Below are 22155 nucleotides of genomic sequence, written 5' to 3' on the forward strand. Positions count from 1 at the left end.
AGCTACCTAGAATTAAGCCACTGGCGTTCTAAAATTTGAATTTAAGAGATGTAAATGATCTCAGAAATAAAAATAAACTTTCTACTTTGGCTGGTTTTGCATTAGAGGACTAAAGGGTTTTGGTTTTTCTTTTTCTTAGCTGATAAGGCAATTAGGGCTGAGTTAAAAAGGGAGAATTTATGACGTTGCAATTCATTAAAGAATTAATTAAAAACAGTAACATGGTACTTTTATCCCCAAAATATACGCACCAGTCCCAACTGCTACAGTTGTGTCTGCAACCAGTGCAAGGAAGAATGAAGCTTGGGGATTGCATTCCATGTCAGTGACTGGTTAGTGACAGCCAGGGGAAACCTACTCCATGCTGAGGAACCCTCAGCATTACAGCCAGCATTAGAGTACAGGCAGAGGCTAAAAAGGTAACCCCCCCTCCCAAACACTCAGCTCCTGGCCATTGTTCCTGGTGTGGGTGACTCTCATTATCCCCAGCCAGCCCATTCCTCTGACACGCTGCTGCCCGTGCTGGTCCTTTTGATAGCCTGGCACCTTCACCCTCTGACTACTGAAGTGAACTTGCCCAGCTGTACCCCCAAGGTAGCTCTCCTTTTTTTTAGGCACCCCTTTTCAGCCAGTAGCATTTGGTACCACTACAAAACACTAAAAACCACTAAAAAAACATTTCTACCCTGGAAATGCTGTACTGTCATATATGCCTCTAACTCAAAAGCTGCCATTCTCCTCCTCTTGTCAGCTGCAGCCACAAAAAGCATTTCATTAGCCCTGCCTGTATGCATGCTAACCAGTTAGGGACCAACACTTCCACCCCAAAGCCCTGGGGTGCCTACATGTCTCTTGTCACCACAGTTAAGCAGTGTTAATGCTTTGCAAGACGCTGAACCTCAGCTCGATTGACAAAGTAGGCCCTTTCCACCTGACTACACCCAGGCCTCAACTGCTTTAAAAATAAAGCGCAAATCCTGGCAGTCTCAGTGTGTCCCACCTGGACGCTAAAGCAGCCATTTGAGGTGTGCAGTCGTCTGACTGAATGGACACAAATCTGTCAGGCCTAAGTCCAGGTAACTGGTAGATGAGTTGGTCACTGGATAGTCAGGGGCAGGAGCCTTCCCAGTCTAAAACTTTCTCCTCCTCCCAGCAGTGCTGTGATAGTTGGTGAGCTGACCTCTGCAGCATGAATTGATCAGGTTCCTCCCAACACTCCCTCCCCTCACCGGCATCTGTTTTATCTGGGTGGTTGGGTAGTCTTAGGTGTAAGGTTGGAAGGGTTTCAGGAGCAGAACCATGGCCCTCTGAATGGCTTAATGGCTGTTAACTGTACCTGTAATGGAGGGGAGAGGAGTCACTCACTCCTTGTCTGGTCAGAAAGAACTCAGGTGGCTTAGGTGCCTCAAACCTCATTTGCACAGCTGCAAAAACCCAGGTGGAGCTCTCAGGAGGGCCACGCTTAGCTCCTGAGCTGCTCTCCAGCTTTGCCCACTGGTCAGACACCGCACAGGAGGGATGGGCCTCCCACAGCTGCAGATTCACAAAATCTGAAGAGCTAAATACCGGGTGATGCAGCACTTGAAGTGTCACGTCAGGGCAGTCAGACGTCAAGCAGTGTTCTACTTGTATCCATTCCTGTCATAGCTGAATTCTCACCACCTCTGACTAAACTCCATCCAAGAAGTAACGAAGACTTCCCTTTCACCTGCTAAAAACCCAACCAAACAAAAATCCACCAGCCAACCCCTGGCTGTGGAATGTCACTAGCTGCTAAAAACACCTGGCAGAGGCACAATTTTTGTGCATTTAGACTACACTAAAAAAAGAAAAGCTCTCCTCCAATAAATGTAAGCAATCTTGCAATCTTCAGGTCTCCTGAAGAACAGTTGAGGGCCACGTAAGGATCAGCCTGAATCACTTCTGACATCAGAGATGGATGAGCTACTTTTGTTTTCTGGACGTAAAACTCCCCTTCTGTAACATACAATGAGAAAAAAAAAGCAAATGGGGCACATGGGAGCACATCAAGCATTGCAGTTGCTGCTGCGACTTCACTGAAAATTCACGCTGATGTAAGGAAACAGAGAAAACCAACCACCGCTCAGGAACAGCTGTAATTCTGACGGTACCTCCTGCACGACTAGAGGGGCGAGAATGGGACTACAGGCACGGGTGAGTATATTTTAACTTCTGTTTAGAAGAACGGCGGTCTGCTCACAGAAAAAGAAATCTGCAATGAGGGAGGAGATGGTTTCAGTGGCTTGGCCATAGGGAGAGGACAGGGAGAGCAGGGGTGCCTGCCAGGGAGGGGCTGGCTTGCAGAAGATCTTCAGGGGGATGGCAGAGCGGCAGCGTATGACCCCAGCCCTAGCTGGAGGTAATCCCCACAGACCAAATCCTGTCAGCCGGGGCCTGCCGGGGGCTTATCAACTGGGACAAATACTTATTTCTGTCAAACTGATGGACACCAAGGCAGATCCTGCAAGTAGGGAGCATCCCAACTTTCAGCAACATAAGCATACTGGGTGGGGAGCGCTGAGGTTTCTAGTAATCTCAGTTTAGATGTTTGCTACACTGTGCACATTTGTATTCAGTACCTGTGTAGGAGGGGAGCTAAATACTTTCTCCAACCTGCAAGTTGCGATGTCGGAGAGATTTTCAAAGGCAGAAGCTCAAAACTTAAATCTTTTGAAAACTTTCAAAATGAGAGGTGTAAATCCCATAATTAAGCTTTTGACAACCTTTATGTGGACTTGAATACGCTATGCTGTATACCATTATTAAATATTAGTGCCATCTATTCAGTATTAGTGTAATGGCCTGATACAGGCCACATTATCATACTGGTCCTTTTTAGCTCTATGAAAATTACATTGTGAGCATCTTCATACTGTAGGTGGTTATTCTGAAATTATAGTGACCTGCTTTCAGTAATAGGAGATTAACATTATTTTAAAAGCATGCAATTCACCGCTGATAATGAGAAAGATGTTTTTGAAAATTATGGCACTTGTCTTGGTTACTCCTTCAAACAGGATGCTAAAAGCCTTTCAACTCATGTTGTCTGTAAGGGAATTCAGCGTGTGGCAGAATCAGGTATTTCTTTTATGCTAACTTTTGTTCATTCACTTTAAACCCCATGATTTTCCTTAGTGTCAAATGAGTTCTCCATGAAAAACAGACTCTCAACACACCAGAATGTAGCTGAATTTAAAGATACCTTTCATCTTGTTTTTTTTTTTTCCCTTCTTTCTTTCTTTCTTCCCTCCCCCATATAGCAAACACTAAAACTACAAACAGAAATTGCAGTGGAAGTAAGCTGAGTTTTGAAAACAAATCCTACGAAGGCTATAGGTTTGTCAGTGTTCCCCCCGCCCTCCCCCACCCCGGTCAGCTAGATTAAAATAAACAATGCCATTTTAAAATCTGGGACTTTTTAAAATGGAAGTTAAGTAACTCTTACAAGGCAATAGGAACAGCTATAACTATGTAGTAGTATGGTAACTCCAACAGCACTGCTCAAATACAATTATTTGTATAATGTTTCTTTCAACATGACACTAAGTTTTAACATTTATTACAGATCAAATTGTAGCCTTTCTGAAGAAATAAGAGAGGATTCTGCTTCGTCAGAAGGAAAATACTACTGGAAGCAACAAAACTAACTGATTCCAAATCAAAAGACAAACACCCAGTGATTATCCAGACCAAAAAGTACTTATGGTAAAATCTGAGTTCTTCTAGAAGTTCCCACCTTCCCCTTCAGTTTAAATCTTTAAGATATGTTTTTTTTTCTTTAAATTCTGTCAGGTAAACCTGTCTTTGCTGTGAAGTGCTTGTCCTAAATTTTTAAGTGCTTAAAAAAAAACAACCCCAAAAAAAAACCAAACACAAAAAGCTCCAACAATTTTAAACCCAAAAATGTTTCAAACACTTCCTTCTCCCTTTTGTCTTGAAGTGTTTGCCAGATTCAACCCACATCTGCAAATAGTTTTAGTTCTCCTTTCCTGTCCCTTCCCTCTCTCTATATATAGGATATAGAAAAAATACCTACTTCTGCTTATTTCTCTTTATCCATCCAGGTTTTAACTTGATTCCATCTGTGTCCTGCTTGAGATCTGCATCCCATTTTTTTCCTGAAATATGCAACTGCAGTTACTAGTGGCCTATGTTCCAAGATACAATAGCACATTTAGGTTAGTGTATTTTAAATAATTTTTAAAAGATTAGGTAGATTGGTTTCTCCCCTTTCCCCCCTGCAAAAAAAAAAAAAATGGATTCTAAAGGAAAACTGTTCAACAATACAGTAAAATGTGGAATATGATGGCATTTTCACCTTTGATGAACAAAGATTCTGCAACTGATTTTTTAAAAAATATATTTCTACACTAACTGCTTTCTACACTAACATCTTTCTGTTGTTAAAAGCTCCCATTTTTGGCGAACTGTTCTTTAATTTTCTTAAAACAATGGTCTGATATGCCAGGCAGCTCTTTTGGGCCGAATTCCAATTCTTAGAGAACCACTGTTGCTTTAAATAGCTGCAATTAGATTGTTAGGACTCATTTTGTAATAATTTTTTTATATCATTCTTCTCTTCTGAGTGTTAAAAAGTATCCTCTGGAGCACAACTAACTTGTAATGAACATAAAAAAGGAAGCTTTTGCCAGTCAAGTCTCGAAAGCAGTGTAATATCTGAATGATTTTTTTCCTCTTTTGTATGATTTTTGTACTTCTGCCCAACTTCATAAAAGCACGCTCAGTTCCAGATAAAATAGATTATCAATAACAAAATTCTTGTGGATTAGGTAAAGTCTGTTTACATTACCAAGAGTGCTTCCCTTAAAACAGAAATTTTAATTTTCTTTTCTGAACAACCACTTTCTTAAACTATCTTACAAAGAGAACACTATGGTTGCTCTGAAATTTGCCAGTGGTTACTACATGCTGATAACCTTACAAGTTTGTTTACTACAACAGGAAATCCTGTAAAACCAAATGCACTGACATGACTAAAGGCATAACAAAGTATGGATTTTATTTTCCTAGGTTAAACATTCTACATTCTACTAAATTCTACAGCTAAAAAGCCTACAAAAATGGTAAGATTTAAATGTTTTAAAGTTCTAAGACAATTCAAGTTCTCTTTACTGCTAGGTGTGCTACTGCTCTAAATTTCCTACACTGAATGTCTTTTGTTATCTTGTTAACAGAATTCCAGTTGTCCAGGGCAAAATCACCAGTCTGTAAGTTAGAAAGCATCATGATATGGCTGAATTAATTCATTTACTTAGTCCCAAAAGAAAGGTTTGATTATTTGATAGCTTTACTGAAAACCTCATTCTGTGCTTGTTAGTTCTCCTTCTTTTTCTGAAACAAGTAAAAGAAAGACAAAGAGAAAAAGAAACCATGCAGCCCTCTCCCTTATTTCCAAAGCACTAACTGACTGAAGAGCAGGGGCCAAAGGAAAAAAAGCAACAACAGCCCATGAGAAGCCACAACTCCCTAGAGACCACTGGAAGCAAGAGCCAGCAAGAGACGCAGTACAGTGATTAGTGCTCAGGCAGACTGGTTTCATGTTCACCATCTCACACTTGGGTGAGTGGTCATGGAGCAGCAGGAAAGATAAATTACTTAAAAATAAGGGGAAAAAATAAATCACGACGTGGTAGGAGGACCTTTGAGCTTTTTGCTGACAAATGTCAGCAAAAAGCTCAAAGAAATCATCAACATCAAGCTACTGTTTAAATGTTAATGCTGTTAGAAAACAGATTTCCCTTTTCTCTGAAGAAGGAAGACAAAAATCTTCTGATAAGAAAGCTAGGAACTGTCACCAAGAATAATTTCTGCTGTTTTATTGTCACTTCAAAACACTTGCTTCATTTAGTTTTGTTTTAATAAGACTCAGGTCCAGCTACCAGTCTCTTTCCAATTGCATGGATATTTTTTTTTTTTTCATACGGTAATGCTTTATTTAAAACAACAGCAGCAACAAAACCCAACAGCTGAAATGAGACTGCTGGCGGATTTCTCTGCTGAAGCTGCAGAATATTCCCCTCAGACTTCCTTTTCTTTTGGCACAGTACCTGTGTTCGCAGAAACTGCACCTCTTCTGTAAGCAGCTGCTTCTCTTTGAAGAGCTGATTCTGTTTGTTGAGCAACTCCACTAACTGCTGGGCAGTGGCCTGGCAGTGCTTGTCAAGCTGCTGTAACCTGGAAAAAAACAGATAAAAGAGTTGCAGAGCATCTGAAGTTGGAGTTCATGGTAGAAGCTTTGATGTTTGCTCTGGCAGGTGCAGCTCCCAGACGACAAAGCTCGATCTCGTGGATGTGCTGAGTCTAAAGTATTACTCCTAGGATGGGCATTCAATACATTTTATCTTCACATTTTAAATGAGCACTTTTACAGGTTTGCACTTCTAATTTAGAAGTCCTATCGTGACACAACAGTGAATTTGCTTTGCCATCAGTAAAGACCACAGGACCGCATCCTGATATCTGCAGCTAAGCAAGCTGCACACCGCGTAGCTGCTTCAGTAACCATCTTCCTGAAGCACACACACTCACCCAGATCATAAATCCAAATATCCCAACCCCCTGACAAATTTGACTTAAAGTGAGAAAAACTTTTTTTTTTTCTGTCTGCTGCTCTTTGCATCCTGGTTGATGTCCAAAACTCGTTACAGAATGCAACATTTATTTCAAGTAAGCTTAGTGTTAATTAAGCACATCAGCGTAGATCTTTTAATAGTGTAACAGAGATTGCTGGGGAAGGATGTAAAGAGCCAGCCACTCCAAAGGTCCTCCTCTCCAGGGGCTGCAAAACAGAGGGAACAAGCTGGCAGGTATCAGAAGGAGCAAGCAGAGGCCTTTTCACTTGAAAAACAAGTGCCTGAGTTGGGACAACACAGTTGTAGGCAGGGCAACCGCACCTTTACTTCTTTAATCACAAAACCTGATATGGCTGGTTATGTCCCCGGTGCCTGTTTATTACTCCTGCCATGAAAAATTTAAGAAGTCTGCTTGGGACCTGTAGCAAGGGATGTAAACACAAATAAGCTGGAAATTGTGTTTTTATGTTAAATGCATTTCACTCTTTAAATGGAAATGTCTTCAATTAGAAGTCCTTTTGGATATGTTAGAAATTTCTTGTCTTTAAATAACAATAGTCTAGAGAAAAACCTATACATCTAAATGCTATGCACTTATGGAGCATAAACTGACTGTTTTTGTCAAGGTTAGTTCTGGATCTAAACTTTGCACTTGCTTTCATAAACTATTTCTTCCTCAACACAGTGAAATACAGCTTCAGCTGAACAAGGTTTTTAGGTTGTCTCTCTCATACTGGCTGTGTTTTTAATGGAATTAGTTCTACATTTACAATAAGGCATGTGATTTTTTGAATCTTTCTATTTTCAGCTCCATGTGGTAGTTTTGACTTGTACAGCTGTCATAACTCGGCTAAGCTAATCATTCTGAATATTGACATTCTTAATCAGGATTGTTCAAATAACTGCATCAGTAAACATCCCCAAATTTCCTGATAAAAAGCTAGGAAAATCTAGCTGAAACAAAATTGCCAAAATCTATGTCAAAACCAGTATTTACTGATCTCTGTCTGCCAACTTCCTTGAAAACAAACTGCAACAATCACGTAGCAAACACTGAACACCCTTATTTCATAGTGTCCTGTTACTCTGCTAACAGTTCCTTGCAAAAGGGATTTGAGGAGCTGCAGGACAATCTCCTGGGGATCAGAACAAAACTAAATGCAGCTAGCTGCAAACAGTGACAGCTGGTTGTAGATGTCGAATGAAGCAACCAAACCCACCACTTTGAGAGCACAGGATATTCTGCTCACTACACACTTAGATGCTCTGTGTCTAATTTCACACTCCCTGTACCTTCCAAACTATCATATTGGTACAGGAGCTGTTTATGGTTCGTTTCTTTACTAGAGGTAATTCTAGGGTTGTTGAACTTCAAAAAACAAAGCAGAACTCCCACCCACACACAAAATCTCACCCTTGTGCTGTTCTTTGTTTTCTTTTTAAAGACAGTAGCTTGTCCAGGAGCATCTTGCTCCCAGGGAGTGCAAGAACAACAGTGGCTTTTGCTGGAGGCAACGTCATCATTTCAGACTGAAGAGCTGAGTTGTCCTCACTACTTTGCCATTTATTTCCTTTAACTTGAGGAGGATATGTGACTTCACTGCACTTCTTCATCTATAATAAAGACAACTTCCAGTCCTTTATTTCTAGAGTACTTATTACTTTACAGCAGTACTGATAGGGAGGTGTGACTGGGAAGGGCTGTCTTCAGACAGCCAAGGGAAGAACTCCTGTGCTGCCCTACTTATTTAAAGCCTTGAGGCTATGAAATCTTCCTTCTGCATGAGAGCCCAACTCAACTACCAACTACAGTCTGGATACAGGCCCTTGGAATTTAAATTTCTGCTGATTTCTACCTTCAATTAATAATTTTCCCATTCTACTAGTGTTTCAGTCTGTTTTAGGAATAATCATATGGCCTCTTGCACAAAATTATTATTACTGGCAGCTACAGACACGGGTAAGTAGACAAACCCCTTGACCCACATCAAGCCACCACTTCCTCGTGAGGAACTTCCTCCAGTTCTGGCACCCAGAGAGGAGTCATTTCCAGCTCATGTGAATTTTACCTCAAAACATCCCTTTCTACTAGATACTAACAGGCAGCCCATGCAAATTTCGAAAACATTACCAGATAGAAGCCTTAACGTGCTCTGTCATAAAACTCTGCATCCTTTCAGATCATGCAAAGGGTGATTCAGGTGAATTACAGTAAATAGAAAAGTCTTTAATTATGGCAATACTACTCAATTACGCTTTTCTGTTTTGTAACTTCACCACGCACCATGTTACGTTTAGACTGTCCCCCTGTGCAGAGGATGAAAGATGACACAGGCACTGCGCTGGGTTTGACCAGCAGGCCACAGCTTTACTTTTATCACCTATCTCCAGTGCTGGAGCACAGGGTTAATAACATTCCTTTCTACAATTCTGGGTCATGATGGATAAAGAGGAAGTAGTTCTAGTCAGTGCAGATCTCAGTCCTTGAATTCCCAAATTCTGTCTACCAGTCTGCTCTCCCAAAACTGCTGCCAAGCTGGCCCTTGGTCCGCACGCTGGGACTACCAGTCTGCTCCGGTGCACTTAGCTCCCGAGGACGGGCTCTGGGCCCTCTCACAGTATCTGCTATTACGTGTGACATGTGCAGCACAGCCACACATTCCCATATGCATTGTATCTGGCCTGCCTGCTGATCTCGTAAATGATTCAAGATGAGAAATGAACAGCTCCACCCACATTCACTGTACTTCCCATATGTTACAACTGCACATCGATGCCTGCCATCATTTTTACAACTGGGTGACAGAACCTTCTGCACATTTTGCTAATACGAGTGAGTGAGGTTGCGCGGTCGCCACGTTCACTTTGGCAACACCACCTACCAGGCAAACGTGTACTGCGTCCTGAGCATCTGAGTGACCACTGTATCCTTGCCTGCCATTCCAAATGAGATAATTTTTCCACCAAAAGTGGCAAAATCTGTCCAGTTGAGAGGTCGGGCAGCTGCTCCTCCTTGGTCTGGGAGCACTGAAAGGGCAGGAACTGACTCCACACTCTGTCATGTTACTTCAACGCACATGTAGCTCTTGGACCACATTACATGTGGACTATGTACAGGACAACCTGGCACTATGGAGTAAGCCCCCTTTTAGTTGTAATAACACCACACTTCAAATAATTTTCCATCAACTGCTCCTAAACCAAAATTCCTGTTTCTGTAAGGAGGCAGGAAAGAGGCAGCTTCATGACACAAGCGGTTCCACAGGAGAACAAAACTGAGGCATCACAAGCTGTAATGAATGCTTCAAGGTAAATGTTTTGCTCAGATTCTCAGTACTTGGAGCTTGTATGCAGCTTTCTGTTAGAACAGCTCCAAGCTACCCTGCTACTTTCTGCAGCTACAACCTGCAGAAGGCCTCATCTCTCACTCTGTACAGCAGTAAAATTTGAGATCTGAGGATCTCAGAGTGAGCTATGCTGTAGCCTGCACAGAAATGAAATGCAAAGGGATAGATAGGTTTTGTTACAGTTCAACAACTTTGGGTAGACAGCCACTGCAAGACCCTGCAAAAACTATGTCAAACATCAAACATAAAGCAGAGTTTTTGCACCAGGGCAAAGTCCAACAAGCAGAATAAACTTCCATTGCATCCAACACCACAAAGCTAGACTAGCACCCACCGTGTTACATTTAGATTGTCCTCCTGTCTGTGGCCTACAGACAAAACCAAAAGCTTCCTCCTTTTCTCCAAAGATGCATTGCTAATGCAGGGGCACGCATAAGGCTCCCGCTGGAATCCCCCTGCCCTGGGGGACTCCCAGGCCCATTAACCTGCAGGCAACTGCAAGCAGTGACAGAAAAAGCTGATACAACCTGTCAGCCCTCCGCTGGGTTTTAAAGTTGGTTTGAAAGAAATGAATATGCAAGGATCTGTGGGCAGTGTCCATCCACGTGGGAGTGGGGATCAGTCCTGGACATAGCAGAGGCATTAAAAGGTTATTTACTCTTTTAGCACAGTCAGATCACTGATGTAAAACATCTTCACTCTGCTCCATGGGGCTGAATTTGCTGAAATGGCATGATTGGATTGCAGCAACCTGCAGCAGCTAAATCACCAAATCCAATAACCATGCTGCACTTACTGGCACACATCTTAATTAGGTTTTAATACAAGTAATCTGATAACTACTTCTGGCCAGCCAGAGCAGAGCTGTCAGAGCTGAAAGGGCCGTTACTGAGCAGCTCATCCGGCGCGCTGCTGCGGCCGCCTCCCTGCTGACCCCACCGAGGAAGCCCCCCATCTGCCAGTTGCCACAGTAACAGAGGGCAACTCACCGCACCGAGCAGTGCCAGTGGTCAACACGGATGCCGGACTGGGCGCTACGGCCACTGGGCACCCCAAGGCAAGCCTGGGGTGCCAGACGCCCACGGTGGCCACCAGCACCATGGCCACAGCTCTGTGGGCAAGGGGGCACCAGGACACAGCTCCTGCTGCCCCCTAAAACTACCAATACCCGAAATCATGGGAATACGTTACTGTGGAGCAAACTGCCTTTAAAAAACATTTCCCTTGTCAGGATAAGAGCATCAAGCTACCAGTGTCTAATGTCACTCACATTGCTAGTTTGCTAGGTGGACACAGCGATCAGAGGCTGCTTCTCCTTACAAGGGGGAAAATCGGGGACAATGTCACAGACCATGCTGTGGAGACACAGCAAAAGGAGACTCTGCCCCAACATGAAGGCAGTACCAGATTTGGTAATTGGCCATTTATGAATCTCAAATGTTTTTAACACACTGTGAATCTTAAAAGCAAATCAAGGTTTAAAACCAAGCTGGTTACAAAAAGAGGGAGCAAGCCAATTAGAAAAGAAAGCAAAACCCAGCAAACTTGCCATCAGCAAAGTTCTACACACTTTTATCATTTTTTCAGGACATCCTACAAATTTGCTATCATGTACGAAAGTGATAGGAAGTGTTTAAGTTGTGGTACTTAACGGATAGTTGTACTACAACCCATCGGAGGACATTAAATTTGTATACTCAAACAGTCAAGAGTTAGGAAATGCTTCACCAGAGTGAAGGTTTTCTGTCCACTCCGGCCAACCCTGGCTCCCACCTCCACTGCTGTTCCCCTGGCCGGCCTTGCTGATCTCTTCCTGAGGCAATTACCCACCATGACCCTGCTGAACAGTTACAGCCCAGTCCATAATTTTTGGCAAGCCTAATGAAAGCACAAAGAACATCAGCAGTGTCTGATAACAAGAAGCAGCACACAACCATAAATACAAACTCGGGCGATCACAGCTAGTTCCTGACACGGATTAGCGCAGGCACTGCCTAAGGTAACCTCCTGCTATATACAAATCACTTGTCAGGCTTGCTTTGCCTGGAAATGCAAAGAGTGAAGGTGTACGGCTGGTGCTCCAGCTGCTGTCTCTCCCCACCCCTCTTGCAGGGACTGCAGCAGGGGTCCCCTCTGCTTTCCAGCTCAACACTGCTACTTTTCTGTCTTCCCTTTTCACAGCAGAAGTGATGTTGCCTTTGTCATTAAGGCAGCAAAATTTATATTCACCACCTCTTCGTTTCTTGAATCAGCTCTGTGGACAACTAGGACATTTAAACCAGTAGTAAAATTATTTCTCTTATGAGCAACTTGCATCTTCATTGTTGTTTGCAGCACTGACAAATTCACACAGTAAATTTTATGGTAACTAAATAAGGCTCTATAAATTTAGAAATGCAGACAAATAGCAAATTAACCCTGGAGTTTCACTAGTGTCCTAAATTGCTACTTAGTTAAGATCTTGAGCCATAGATCAGGACCTTGAGACAACCCTGAGTGATGAGCATCTCTGAGAAGTCCCCATAAACACCCAAAATTTAAAAGGGGACACCTATACTACCTATCCTTTAACTGAACTCCATTCTCACTTCTAGCTTCAAAAGCAAAACACTATGACCCACTTTTCTCATGTTAATGGAAGAAACAAAGCATAAGAGAAAAAACCCCACATAAACAAACAAAACAAACAAAAAGTCATAACAGTGAGTAGGAACTAAGGACAGTTAATGAGCCTCCTCACCTCTGTCACACAGGAGTCCTGATTTCTAATAGGACACAGGGAGACAGTATAGGGCCCATTGAAAAAAGTTTCTGTGGCATTTTCCACCCTCTGAAATCCCTGTCAAAATTCTGTTGCCACGTAAGAGGCCTAGACTGTGATTTGTTCAGGCAGAGAAAGAATGCAATCATCAATACCACTTCTAGCTTAGTAAGGTAAGCACTTGCCTGCACTACAGGCAGAACAAACTCATACAACTTCTGTTAACCGATTGTAACTAGAGCTTAATATCCCTTGCGCAGTTTGGAATTGGACACCGAAGAAGAAAATGCTCACATTTCTCCCTGAAAACCTCTAAACCTCTAAAGTTCCTTTTACTAAAGGCACTCCTAATTTTTCCACATACTTTTAAAGAAGTGCCTATATTGCATCTTCTCCAAGAAGATAACGATCTTCACATGCCATGGTAACAATTACAAATAGGGTTTAATTAAAAGTGTACTTAGGAACAGTAGCTCCCCTTTGTGTCAGGTGTCATCACTGACTATTAGAATATATCTTCACTTCCACAGCTGGCACAACAGGTTAAACAAATAGATCACATAGGAAACCTGAGCCTGGATCTATTCCTAGGCTTCCAATAGCTCATGTCTAACGTGCTGAAGACAGAACGTTATCAGCCTGCTCTTTAGTAGGGGGGTGTAGCAGCTGGGCTTAGCTAATATGATGGCTGCTTTTAGCCCTCCTGGGTTTGGACAGGAAGGACACGACAGAAGAGAATGGACGGCAGGCTGGAAAAGATACAGGTGAAAGCTTCACTAATGTCTATTTGTGTCCCCTAGGCTGAAGAGAGGCCTTTAAAGGAATTCAAAACAATATAATCTATGCTAAGAATATGAACTCTGGATCAGCTTTGCTCTAGAGAAAGATAGTTCTGGTTGCTAGTTCCTGCCTATTGCTGAAAAAAGTTTAATAAAACAATTCTCCAAACCATTTAGGCTGACAATTAATTCGGAGTGCTGTAAGGTGCCTTAGGGAAAAAAAAGGAGGCAAGGCTTGCAGCAGATATATAGTCATTATAATCCTGTAACATTACAGTCAGATTGGGTTTTTTTTTGGTGTGGTGTTTGTTTTTTTTTTTAATACATCCACCTATGATTTTGGTATGTGCTGGACAGAACAGATTTTGCAAAATTTCTCCATCAGGAAACAATCTTGCTAATGTTAAGAGACGCACATTCTATCAAGGTTTCAGAAGTGCCCCCCCCCACACCATGTTTATAAAGATAGCTCCACAAGGTACATATGTGCACTACTGAAATATTTTTTCCTGCACTTGTTTTACTAGTGACAATATTGTCATTGGTTTACTTTTTATAAATGTGTGCTCCATTTTCCCCACTGCTTACTCTGATTCCTCTTATTTCTTTAATTCCCAGACAAACCTGAACCTTTAGAGATTGCTAGTTGGTGTTCACACAAAACAATCACTGTAGCCGAGTCTGAGACACTGAGAATTTTTTAATGCAATCTCTCCAATATGAACTCTTTCCTTTAGAAACACTTTGCCTTTAAAAAGAAACTCCCAGCATGAACCTCATCAGAAGCGACATGTAACAGACAGTGCATGTGGTGTTTGGGCAGGCAGCAGAGAATTGAAAAAGAAGGCTTCACTTTTTCTATCCCATGGCATGTGCAGAATGTACATGTGGCCCAAGCTGACATCAGGCATTGGAAGCAAAAAAAAACTGCTAAAAGCATCAGCTTCTGTTAATTTACTTTGTCAGGCATTGTCTTAATTAAAAAAATACTAATGCTAGAAAGGGCACTGCAGCTGAGCTACAACTGCTTCAGTTGTTTCTGACGGTCACAATTGCAGACTAACAGAGCAGCTTGGGGTTCAGCCCTCCTGTCCGCACCGAGTCCACACTCTAGCTGCAACCCGCAAGGACTGCAGGTTCTGTACTACAGAGCATAAAGCTTCTGTTTATGTTTATAGCTACTGGTACCTCTGCTTGAAAGGTAAAACATTTCTCACTAGCGACTTTGCAAACAGGAGCTCGATAGCACCGGGTACAGTCCTCCTTCTTCTGATTTGGTTATCTGCAAGGGAGTCTTCCTCATGTATCATAATTCTTCAAAAATGTTCTTCAGCATAAAAACCAAGGCTGCTATACTGTATAGTTTGACCACTAGGAAAATAAGCTATAAAAATATCAAAGTGTTAAATATCTATGTAGGTGTCACTCATTAGTTCCTTTGCTTAAACCCCATCACTCTTCTTTTCCACACCAAAGGTGCAGATATACCCCTCTTTCCAGTTCACTTCAAACAAGTGATTTTGCCTGTAAGGTCTGGCAGGTGAGGCACATTTTCTTATTTTCAGGGTTCACACAGGGTTATTGTGGTTTTCATAAATTACAGTGAAAGATGTGAGATTTGTATGGAGAGCAGTTCTACGCTTGTGACATACAAAAGGAGGAATATGACTTTATATTGGTGACAGGGAGAATTTTTCTGTGCAGTGTATTCAGATAGATGTTCTTCCATGCCAGGCCCTGTTGCTCTCTCCATGCAGACCAGATTGCTTCCCTTTGTGAACTTACCCCAAGCCTGGCCTACTCCCCTTCAAATACAGCTCAATCCCATATGCCTATTTTCCGAACTTTGTCTAGGAAAGAAAAATGAGACTAGTGGGCACATACTGAGTGAGCATCTAGAGCAGAGGCTGGGAAGCGGGTCAAGGTGAGCAGAGAGAGGAGCCTGGGGTGTGCGTGAGATGCAGGGAAGAGCTGTGCTTGGATATACGCAGATACACCCAAGGGACCTGAGGAGGCTTCAACCGCTGTTTCTCCGTTAGCGCTGGTTGGCCAAGCAAGCGTGCTCCCACCTCACAGGGAGCTGCTGCTGTCACGCAACACAGCACTTCGGACTAGGGCTGCATCCACTTGGCTCCAGCCCCAGTCTCCCCAGGTCCCCACAAAGCAGTACTGCTGAGACTGAAGGGAGGCACAGCATCAAGGAAATACCAGCTGGGGGAAATGTAACATGGAAGATGAAATGTAGGGGAGATGGTGAGGGTTACAAAGAAATATTTTTGCATTGGGAAGGGCTAAGATGAAAGGAGTTTCACCCTGAGAAACCAGAGGTTTTCCAGAAAATGAGAAAAGCTGGAGGACCTGAGCAGTATTGTCAGCCCACCTTCACAGAGCTCAGCTCTTGTGAATACAGAGGCCACTTGGTGTTTAGTTTTGGACTATGTTAAAAACACTGTGAATTTGCATGTGAAGTTAGTGAAAACTGCAGTTGTTTAGAAGCACTGAAGGAAAGCAGAGAAGCATTTAACACAAAATACATCTTTAAAATGTATTAGTACATTATAGAGAGTATTACACTCTCTGTAAGAGAGTGGCTATTTCATGAGGTGCATATATTAGTCCAATTGTGCTCTGAATTCACTGCATCAAGCCTAAAGGCTGAACTCAATCATTGCTATGAAACAGAGGAATTTTATTCCTGCTTTAGAGGCGAATATCATTACAGTTATCTTCAGAATAACCATTAACCCCTCCACAGCAAGGAATACAACTGCAATCAGGCAGTTTGGAGATGAGTATCGACACACCCAGATCACAGCCAGAGGGTCAATTATGCCTTTCTGGTTGCAGCATCTTAGCTCATGGATGAGAATAGCTGCTCTGGTATCTCTGGAATAGCAGCACAAGGCTGTCAGGAGTACCATACAAAACGAGCACAAAGGTGGCTCCATCCTGGCTCTCCTGTGTCATGCCTTGGCACATCAGTCAGCAGTCACCAGACCCAACACAGGCACCCCACCACGGTAAGACTACTGGCACCTGCCAGCAGAAGAATTCATTCTGTCCACAACTGTGCATGTGTGTGGACAGACTCTTCCATTTCCACTGTATTTTAATTATAGTCAAATATTCTGTCAAAACTATCAGTCTTGTCTTTGCTACAAGTTGAAACAAATATGTTATTCATTTTCCAGATGCATCTTCAATGTAACTATAAGAGAAGCACGTACCTCACAGATTACATCAAAAGGCCTCACTGAGTTTTGTTAGGTAAATTAGGCTTTTCTCACATTACCTCCCTATGTTCTAGTCTTTCAGTGGTGAACAATAGTAACAGTTTTATTAAACAAATGTTTAAACAAGAAAGCTCAGAATTCTTGATATGCTTTTGGGAGCTGAACATTCTCACTCACATAAGTAGTTGGACAATTAAAATTAAGTGCCTGAAATCAGTAGTAGTAAATTAAGAAAACAAAGCTGTATTTCTTTGTTTAAAAATACAACCATGTTTTTTGTTCTTCTAAGTAGGGATACAGAAGACAAACACATATGCAAAATGAGAAGCAAGAGATATACCTACTATCAATCAATTACTTGTCTCTCTAGACTTGGTAACCTCTGATAAAATATACCATTACTCAAAATTCGCTATTGGAAAACCCACAGAGAGAAATGCACATTTCTGAATGAAACGCACACTTTTGATAATGTGCACCACAATGCTGGTGAACTCAACACGCTAACATGGTGCGGAAATTGGCCTGGGTTTCTGAAAGACCGTGAAAGCTCAGCAAATGCCCCAAGAGAGCTTGTGGTCCCCACTGGGGCTCACTCCACTCCTCCTCAACAGCCACCGCAGGAGCCTTCCAGAGAGACGCTGGTGGTCTTGGCACTGCTCCTGGTGGACAACTGTCCACCTCACACCTGGCTCAGCCTCGGCTGCGGCGAGGTAATGAACAGGCTGACAAAACGAACCCGAGTCTCCCTCCCGAGGGAGGGTACTTTTGATCAGTGCTGAGCAACATATGCAGGCTTGAGCAGGGGGGCACGCAGGCGGCTCAGGAAAAAGCGTGCTCTGCTGTAACTAAACTGCAGATTAAGCTGAGGACTGCTGCTTCCTAAGCTCCAGATAAGGAGCCTTCTGGAGAGTAAGAAAAAAAATTAAAGAGAGAAAAGAGCAGCAATTGTACTTTTACTTTTAAATTATTGGGAATTAAGGCTATATTAGAGCAGCAGTTGTCTCAGTTTAAGCCACTATATTTTCAGCAAAGATCCTCAGTAGGGAAGATGCTTCTGTAGCTGACGGTTTGTTTCTAATGTCTGAAGCCATAATGCTACCTGCTTAGCAGGTATTTACTTATGAATTAATATCTGGGCATTCTTCACGTTATCTCCTTACACAAAAATTGTGATATGGGATCATAATGTACTTAAAGTCTCTTTAAATAAAATAATCCTAATTTTACTGAACTCCTTTACTGCAACATCAGATTTTTAATTTCCTTTGAAACAAATAGTACTGGGGAGATAAAACTGCATTTACAGGTGTACCAAGGGGCCTGATTTCATTGAGACATACAGAGGAGTTGAGAGTTCCATTGCGTGACAGCAGAGGAACAACTAAAACCTATTTCTGTTACAGATCTGGACACAAAAGCTTTAATCCTGATCCAGAATAACTCCTGTGAGCTGCAATGTGAACTACAGAGACTCCTGTAATGGACACAAAACCCCACCAAGAGCCCAATCCTGTGTTGCTAAAAACAAAAGGAATTTTGCCTTTAATAGGAGCAGGCCCCTTGTTTGCATAAAGAGCAACTTGTCACACAGAATACGAATGCCAAGCTGGTACGTTATCGCTACAAGCACAATAGCCCAAATCTTGTTTTTAACTAAGCAAATCCCAGAGAGAGCAGTTTTCCCCCAAAATTTGGGCATCAGCTACAAATTCCATGAATCAGTCTCTCAAAGCGTTCATGAAGGATGCAGGAAAATTGCATAAGAGCACGAGCTTCTCATTTCAAAGAGAGGGAAACTGTATGTTTTCATCATAAAAAATGAGGGTGTGAAAAAATCCTAAACACACCGTAGCTCTCTTTCAAGTATAAAGTTCAGATCTCCCAAGTTTCCCATACGTTAAAAGAGGAACAGAGAATAACGGTCTAAAAATCCTTCACAAAAAACCAACAAGCAAGGATGAAGCAGTACCCGCCTGGGGGCCAATTGCCTCTCCAGCAGCGGCAAGGCTGTTACTAGGCTTGCAGTACCATTTGTTCCATTACACAATCTCCTGAAGCCTTTTACAGAGAGCTAAAACAACTGCCTGTACCAACACGACACATGGCTTTCCATCCCGACTCTTTGCTAATCCAGACGCTCCAACCATCTTTCTTTAAGATGCCATATGGTTGGCAGAAGCCTGTAGATCTAGCAGCACATCTGCTTGTATGTTACTTCTCCCCTCCAACTCCCCCCTCCACACCACAAAAGAGAGCACAAATAATTATTTAACATGTAACCAGTTAAATTGCATTTAAAGAGGACAGGGATTATTTAGCTCTAGATATTTTAAAAATATAGATTGTCGCAGAGGATCGTTTGTCACTCAGTGATTTGAGAAATACAGAGAAACAAAACAAAGACATGAAAGGCACATGGGCAAAACGATCGCTGCATTTGAATTATTTAAATGACTGCCATTTCAGACCTTATGCCTGAAGATTTATTTCCCACATTAATGTGCCACTGAAGAAGGGACTGAATTTTCTCTCTGCTTTTGTCAGAGGTGAATCAGACAAGCAGACTAGGAAACTATAATACACCAAACCATGCTTTGTTAAGCAAGCGGAGTGAGTCTGTATGCTAATGACTCTGCAGGAATACACTGACACACTGGGTTTTTTGGTGCGATGAGCAAAGATTATTGACACTGTTGAAATCCTGGTTGCACTGGCATGCACGCATCCAGGTTGTCTCTTTAGAATCCAGACGCTAGGAAGACAGGCTGCAAAAATAATTCTGTTTGTGATGAGTTATCATTTGACCATTTATGACATAATTGACTATAACAGAAAAGAAAATATACACTTTGGAGCTTGAAACCAAAAAAAAAAAAAAAAAGACCTAGAACATAGAAATTATAAATAAATGTTCCTATAAAACTCGCATCAGTCACTCTGTGATGAGTAACCGCCTCAGTTAACGAAGGACAGGAGATGGAAATGTGTAAGGACAGACGGCACAATTTTGCAATTCTGTCTGCCGAGGATTTGCAGCACCTTTTGTTCAGAAACACTATTGCCTCGTTCAACTTTTCATGCATCACTAAAACAAGACATCAAAGAGATAAAAGATAACAGCTCTACCTCAAATGCTGCTCACATGTATTGTTCCTGTGATTATCTGTGCAGAGAGAAGCGGCATGTAGCATAAGGACCATGAAGCACATGTGTATGTTCTAGCATTTTTCAAGAATACAAACTAGACATGTATTTGCTCCAAATAGTCTCCCTACACCAACTCTCCATTGCAATGAGCACAGAACCTTCCTCTGCCTTCACAAAACCAGCTTTCTTTACAATATGGGAATGCTTGTGTTCGATGAGATAATGTACAAATTGTTTTTTCCCCTCAGCTATTTAGGAGTTAGAGTTCCTAAACAAAGGATGGGGAGATTGTGTCCTACCCTCACAAAAAGGGCAGACTCATGTTCGGGATTTGGTTTAAACCAGCACTTTTAAGGACACAAAACTCTGTTTCTAAGCTGTTTATTTATCTTTCCTTTTCCCCCTTCTCTGTCTCAAGGCTATTTCAAATTTCATCAAAATTGCTTTGGCTAGTTTTATATAAAAATGTTAAAAAGCCACTTTCTTCTCCCAAAATTATCTTCCCATAATTCCACTTTTCTTCCTCTTTTCCTTAAGAAAAAGATGACAGAAGTTCAAAACACAGTTGAATTTCAAAATGTAAAATGTGGCAATGTATTCAATGATGTAGTAATTTAGCTCAGTTTAAATTTGATAGGGCTTGATTTACCAGCTATAATAAATAAAAAACTGTATAGAAGGTGTTTACAGTAAGAAGAAATGTTTATAAATAACCACAATTAAGATTTCAGTTAGTTCTACACATACTCTTCAAAACTTACAAATTGTGAAATTATGTTAAAAAAAAAAACCAACAAAAAAATCTCCCCACCTCTTGAATGAATCTCTTTCAGACCTTGTGTGTTTTGCACACATTTTTGATCATTAATCAATGTTCATTTCAGGCGTTAATGGCCAGGCTTGACCCACCTGACCCAGTCTTCTTAGAGGACTCTGGGAGATTACAGAGATTTTTTTTTTTTCAATTATCTGATTATACACATTCACTTCCTTTATTTTCCCAATGGAAGGGTCTTTGGATTTTCCTGAAAGATTCTCAATAAACTCAATAGCACTTAATGGGTCTAAAAATGCCTATTTTATCCATTGGGTTCCTTTGGATCAATAATCAACCTAGCAGGATGTCTTCTGAACTGATCAGGTCAAAACCAATCATCTCTGACCACATTTGGTATGTCTCCGAACATCAGCCGTGACTGAAGTTCCAGAAGAATACATGTTTGGAGAACCTTCACACAGGTTTTCTGCCCCTATCCCAGTCTCTCACCAGCAAGTTCCAGTACTGCCCTCTCTTCAGTAAAAGCCCGTACAAACATCAGAAATAGAATTTCAGAAACAGAGGGGCTGGCCAACAGAAGTCCTTTGTATATGTGAGACATGCATTGGATCAAGCATTTCAGAAATTAAATTTACTGTTTCAGCAGAAAGTATGGTCCTAGATTTAGGTGTGAGAGAGAAAATTAACTTTGTGTATGTGCTATATCTTCTTGTCCCAGAACAGGTGAATGAAAAGGAACCACGTGTGAAGTCTTAGTCAAGACTCGCTGCAAACTGACTACTGTAGAAACAATTTAAGTGCCACGTGCTTTCTTATTGCTTGCACGCTAAGAATAATATACTTTATTCTCTTGACAAGCATTGGAAAAAATATGAAGATGCAGTCTGTGTCAAGAGCTTCTCTCCTGACTGCAGAGCGTAATTGCACTGCTTCTTACACATGCTCACCTGTAATGATTTCTGATCAAAAGTGCCAGTGAGTTCACTGGACTGTAGTTTGGACCACTTAAGAAGAAGATTGGGTCAGATGAAGAATCCACTACCATATTGTGGTCACAGCTGCAAATGCAAAACAAGTGGGTTTTTGGGTTTGTTTGCTTGGGGATTTTTTTTTAGGGGGTTGAGAGAATAGAGTAAGGTTTTCTAAAGTTTTAAAAGAAAAGACAATTCTTATTATATGGAATAATCAACATTATAAAAATATATTTAAAGCTTGTGGTATTCGTATTCTAGGTATACCTGAAATGTCTGATATAATAATTGTAAGTCATCTACCCAGTTTTATCAAGCACTTCATTTGTAACTTGTAGAAACAACAGGATTTCTATAGTAATTTGTAGAAATAATAGAATGGTTTTCCTCTTTTGAGACAAAGAGAAATGAAGAACTGAAAGCAAACCCCCTTCCATTTGCAAAGGCCTACATGGGGATATTAGCAAGGGAATTAATTTCTTCCTTCATAACCACATGAATGCCCTTAGACATCCATTATCA

General features: G+C 41.6%; 1 protein-coding gene across 3 annotated transcripts in view; it reads right to left on the bottom strand.

The window, feature by feature from the left end:
* SDCCAG8 (SHH signaling and ciliogenesis regulator SDCCAG8) overlaps positions 1-22155 on the bottom strand; it is a 115286-nt gene that overhangs the window by 758 nt on the left and 92373 nt on the right. Inside the window, exons 17-18 of one of the 3 annotated variants that reach the window (XM_086745274.1) lie at positions 6090-6216; positions 4058-4139 (exon numbers count right to left, since the gene is read on the bottom strand). In XM_086745274.1, coding sequence (XP_086601400.1) covers positions 4089-4139; positions 6090-6216 — 178 coding nt within the window. In that variant the 3' untranslated portion in view covers positions 4058-4088. Of the gene's footprint in view, positions 1-4057; positions 4170-6089; positions 6217-22155 lie in introns of all 3 variants that reach the window. The other 2 variants (XM_086745273.1, XM_086745275.1) reach the window with 2 other exon arrangements.

This window comes from Chlamydotis macqueenii, chromosome 3 (assembly GCF_036417535.1).
Source record: "Chlamydotis macqueenii isolate bChlMac1 chromosome 3, bChlMac1.mat, whole genome shotgun sequence".
In the NCBI taxonomy this organism is placed as follows: Eukaryota; Metazoa; Chordata; class Aves; order Otidiformes; family Otididae; genus Chlamydotis; species Chlamydotis macqueenii.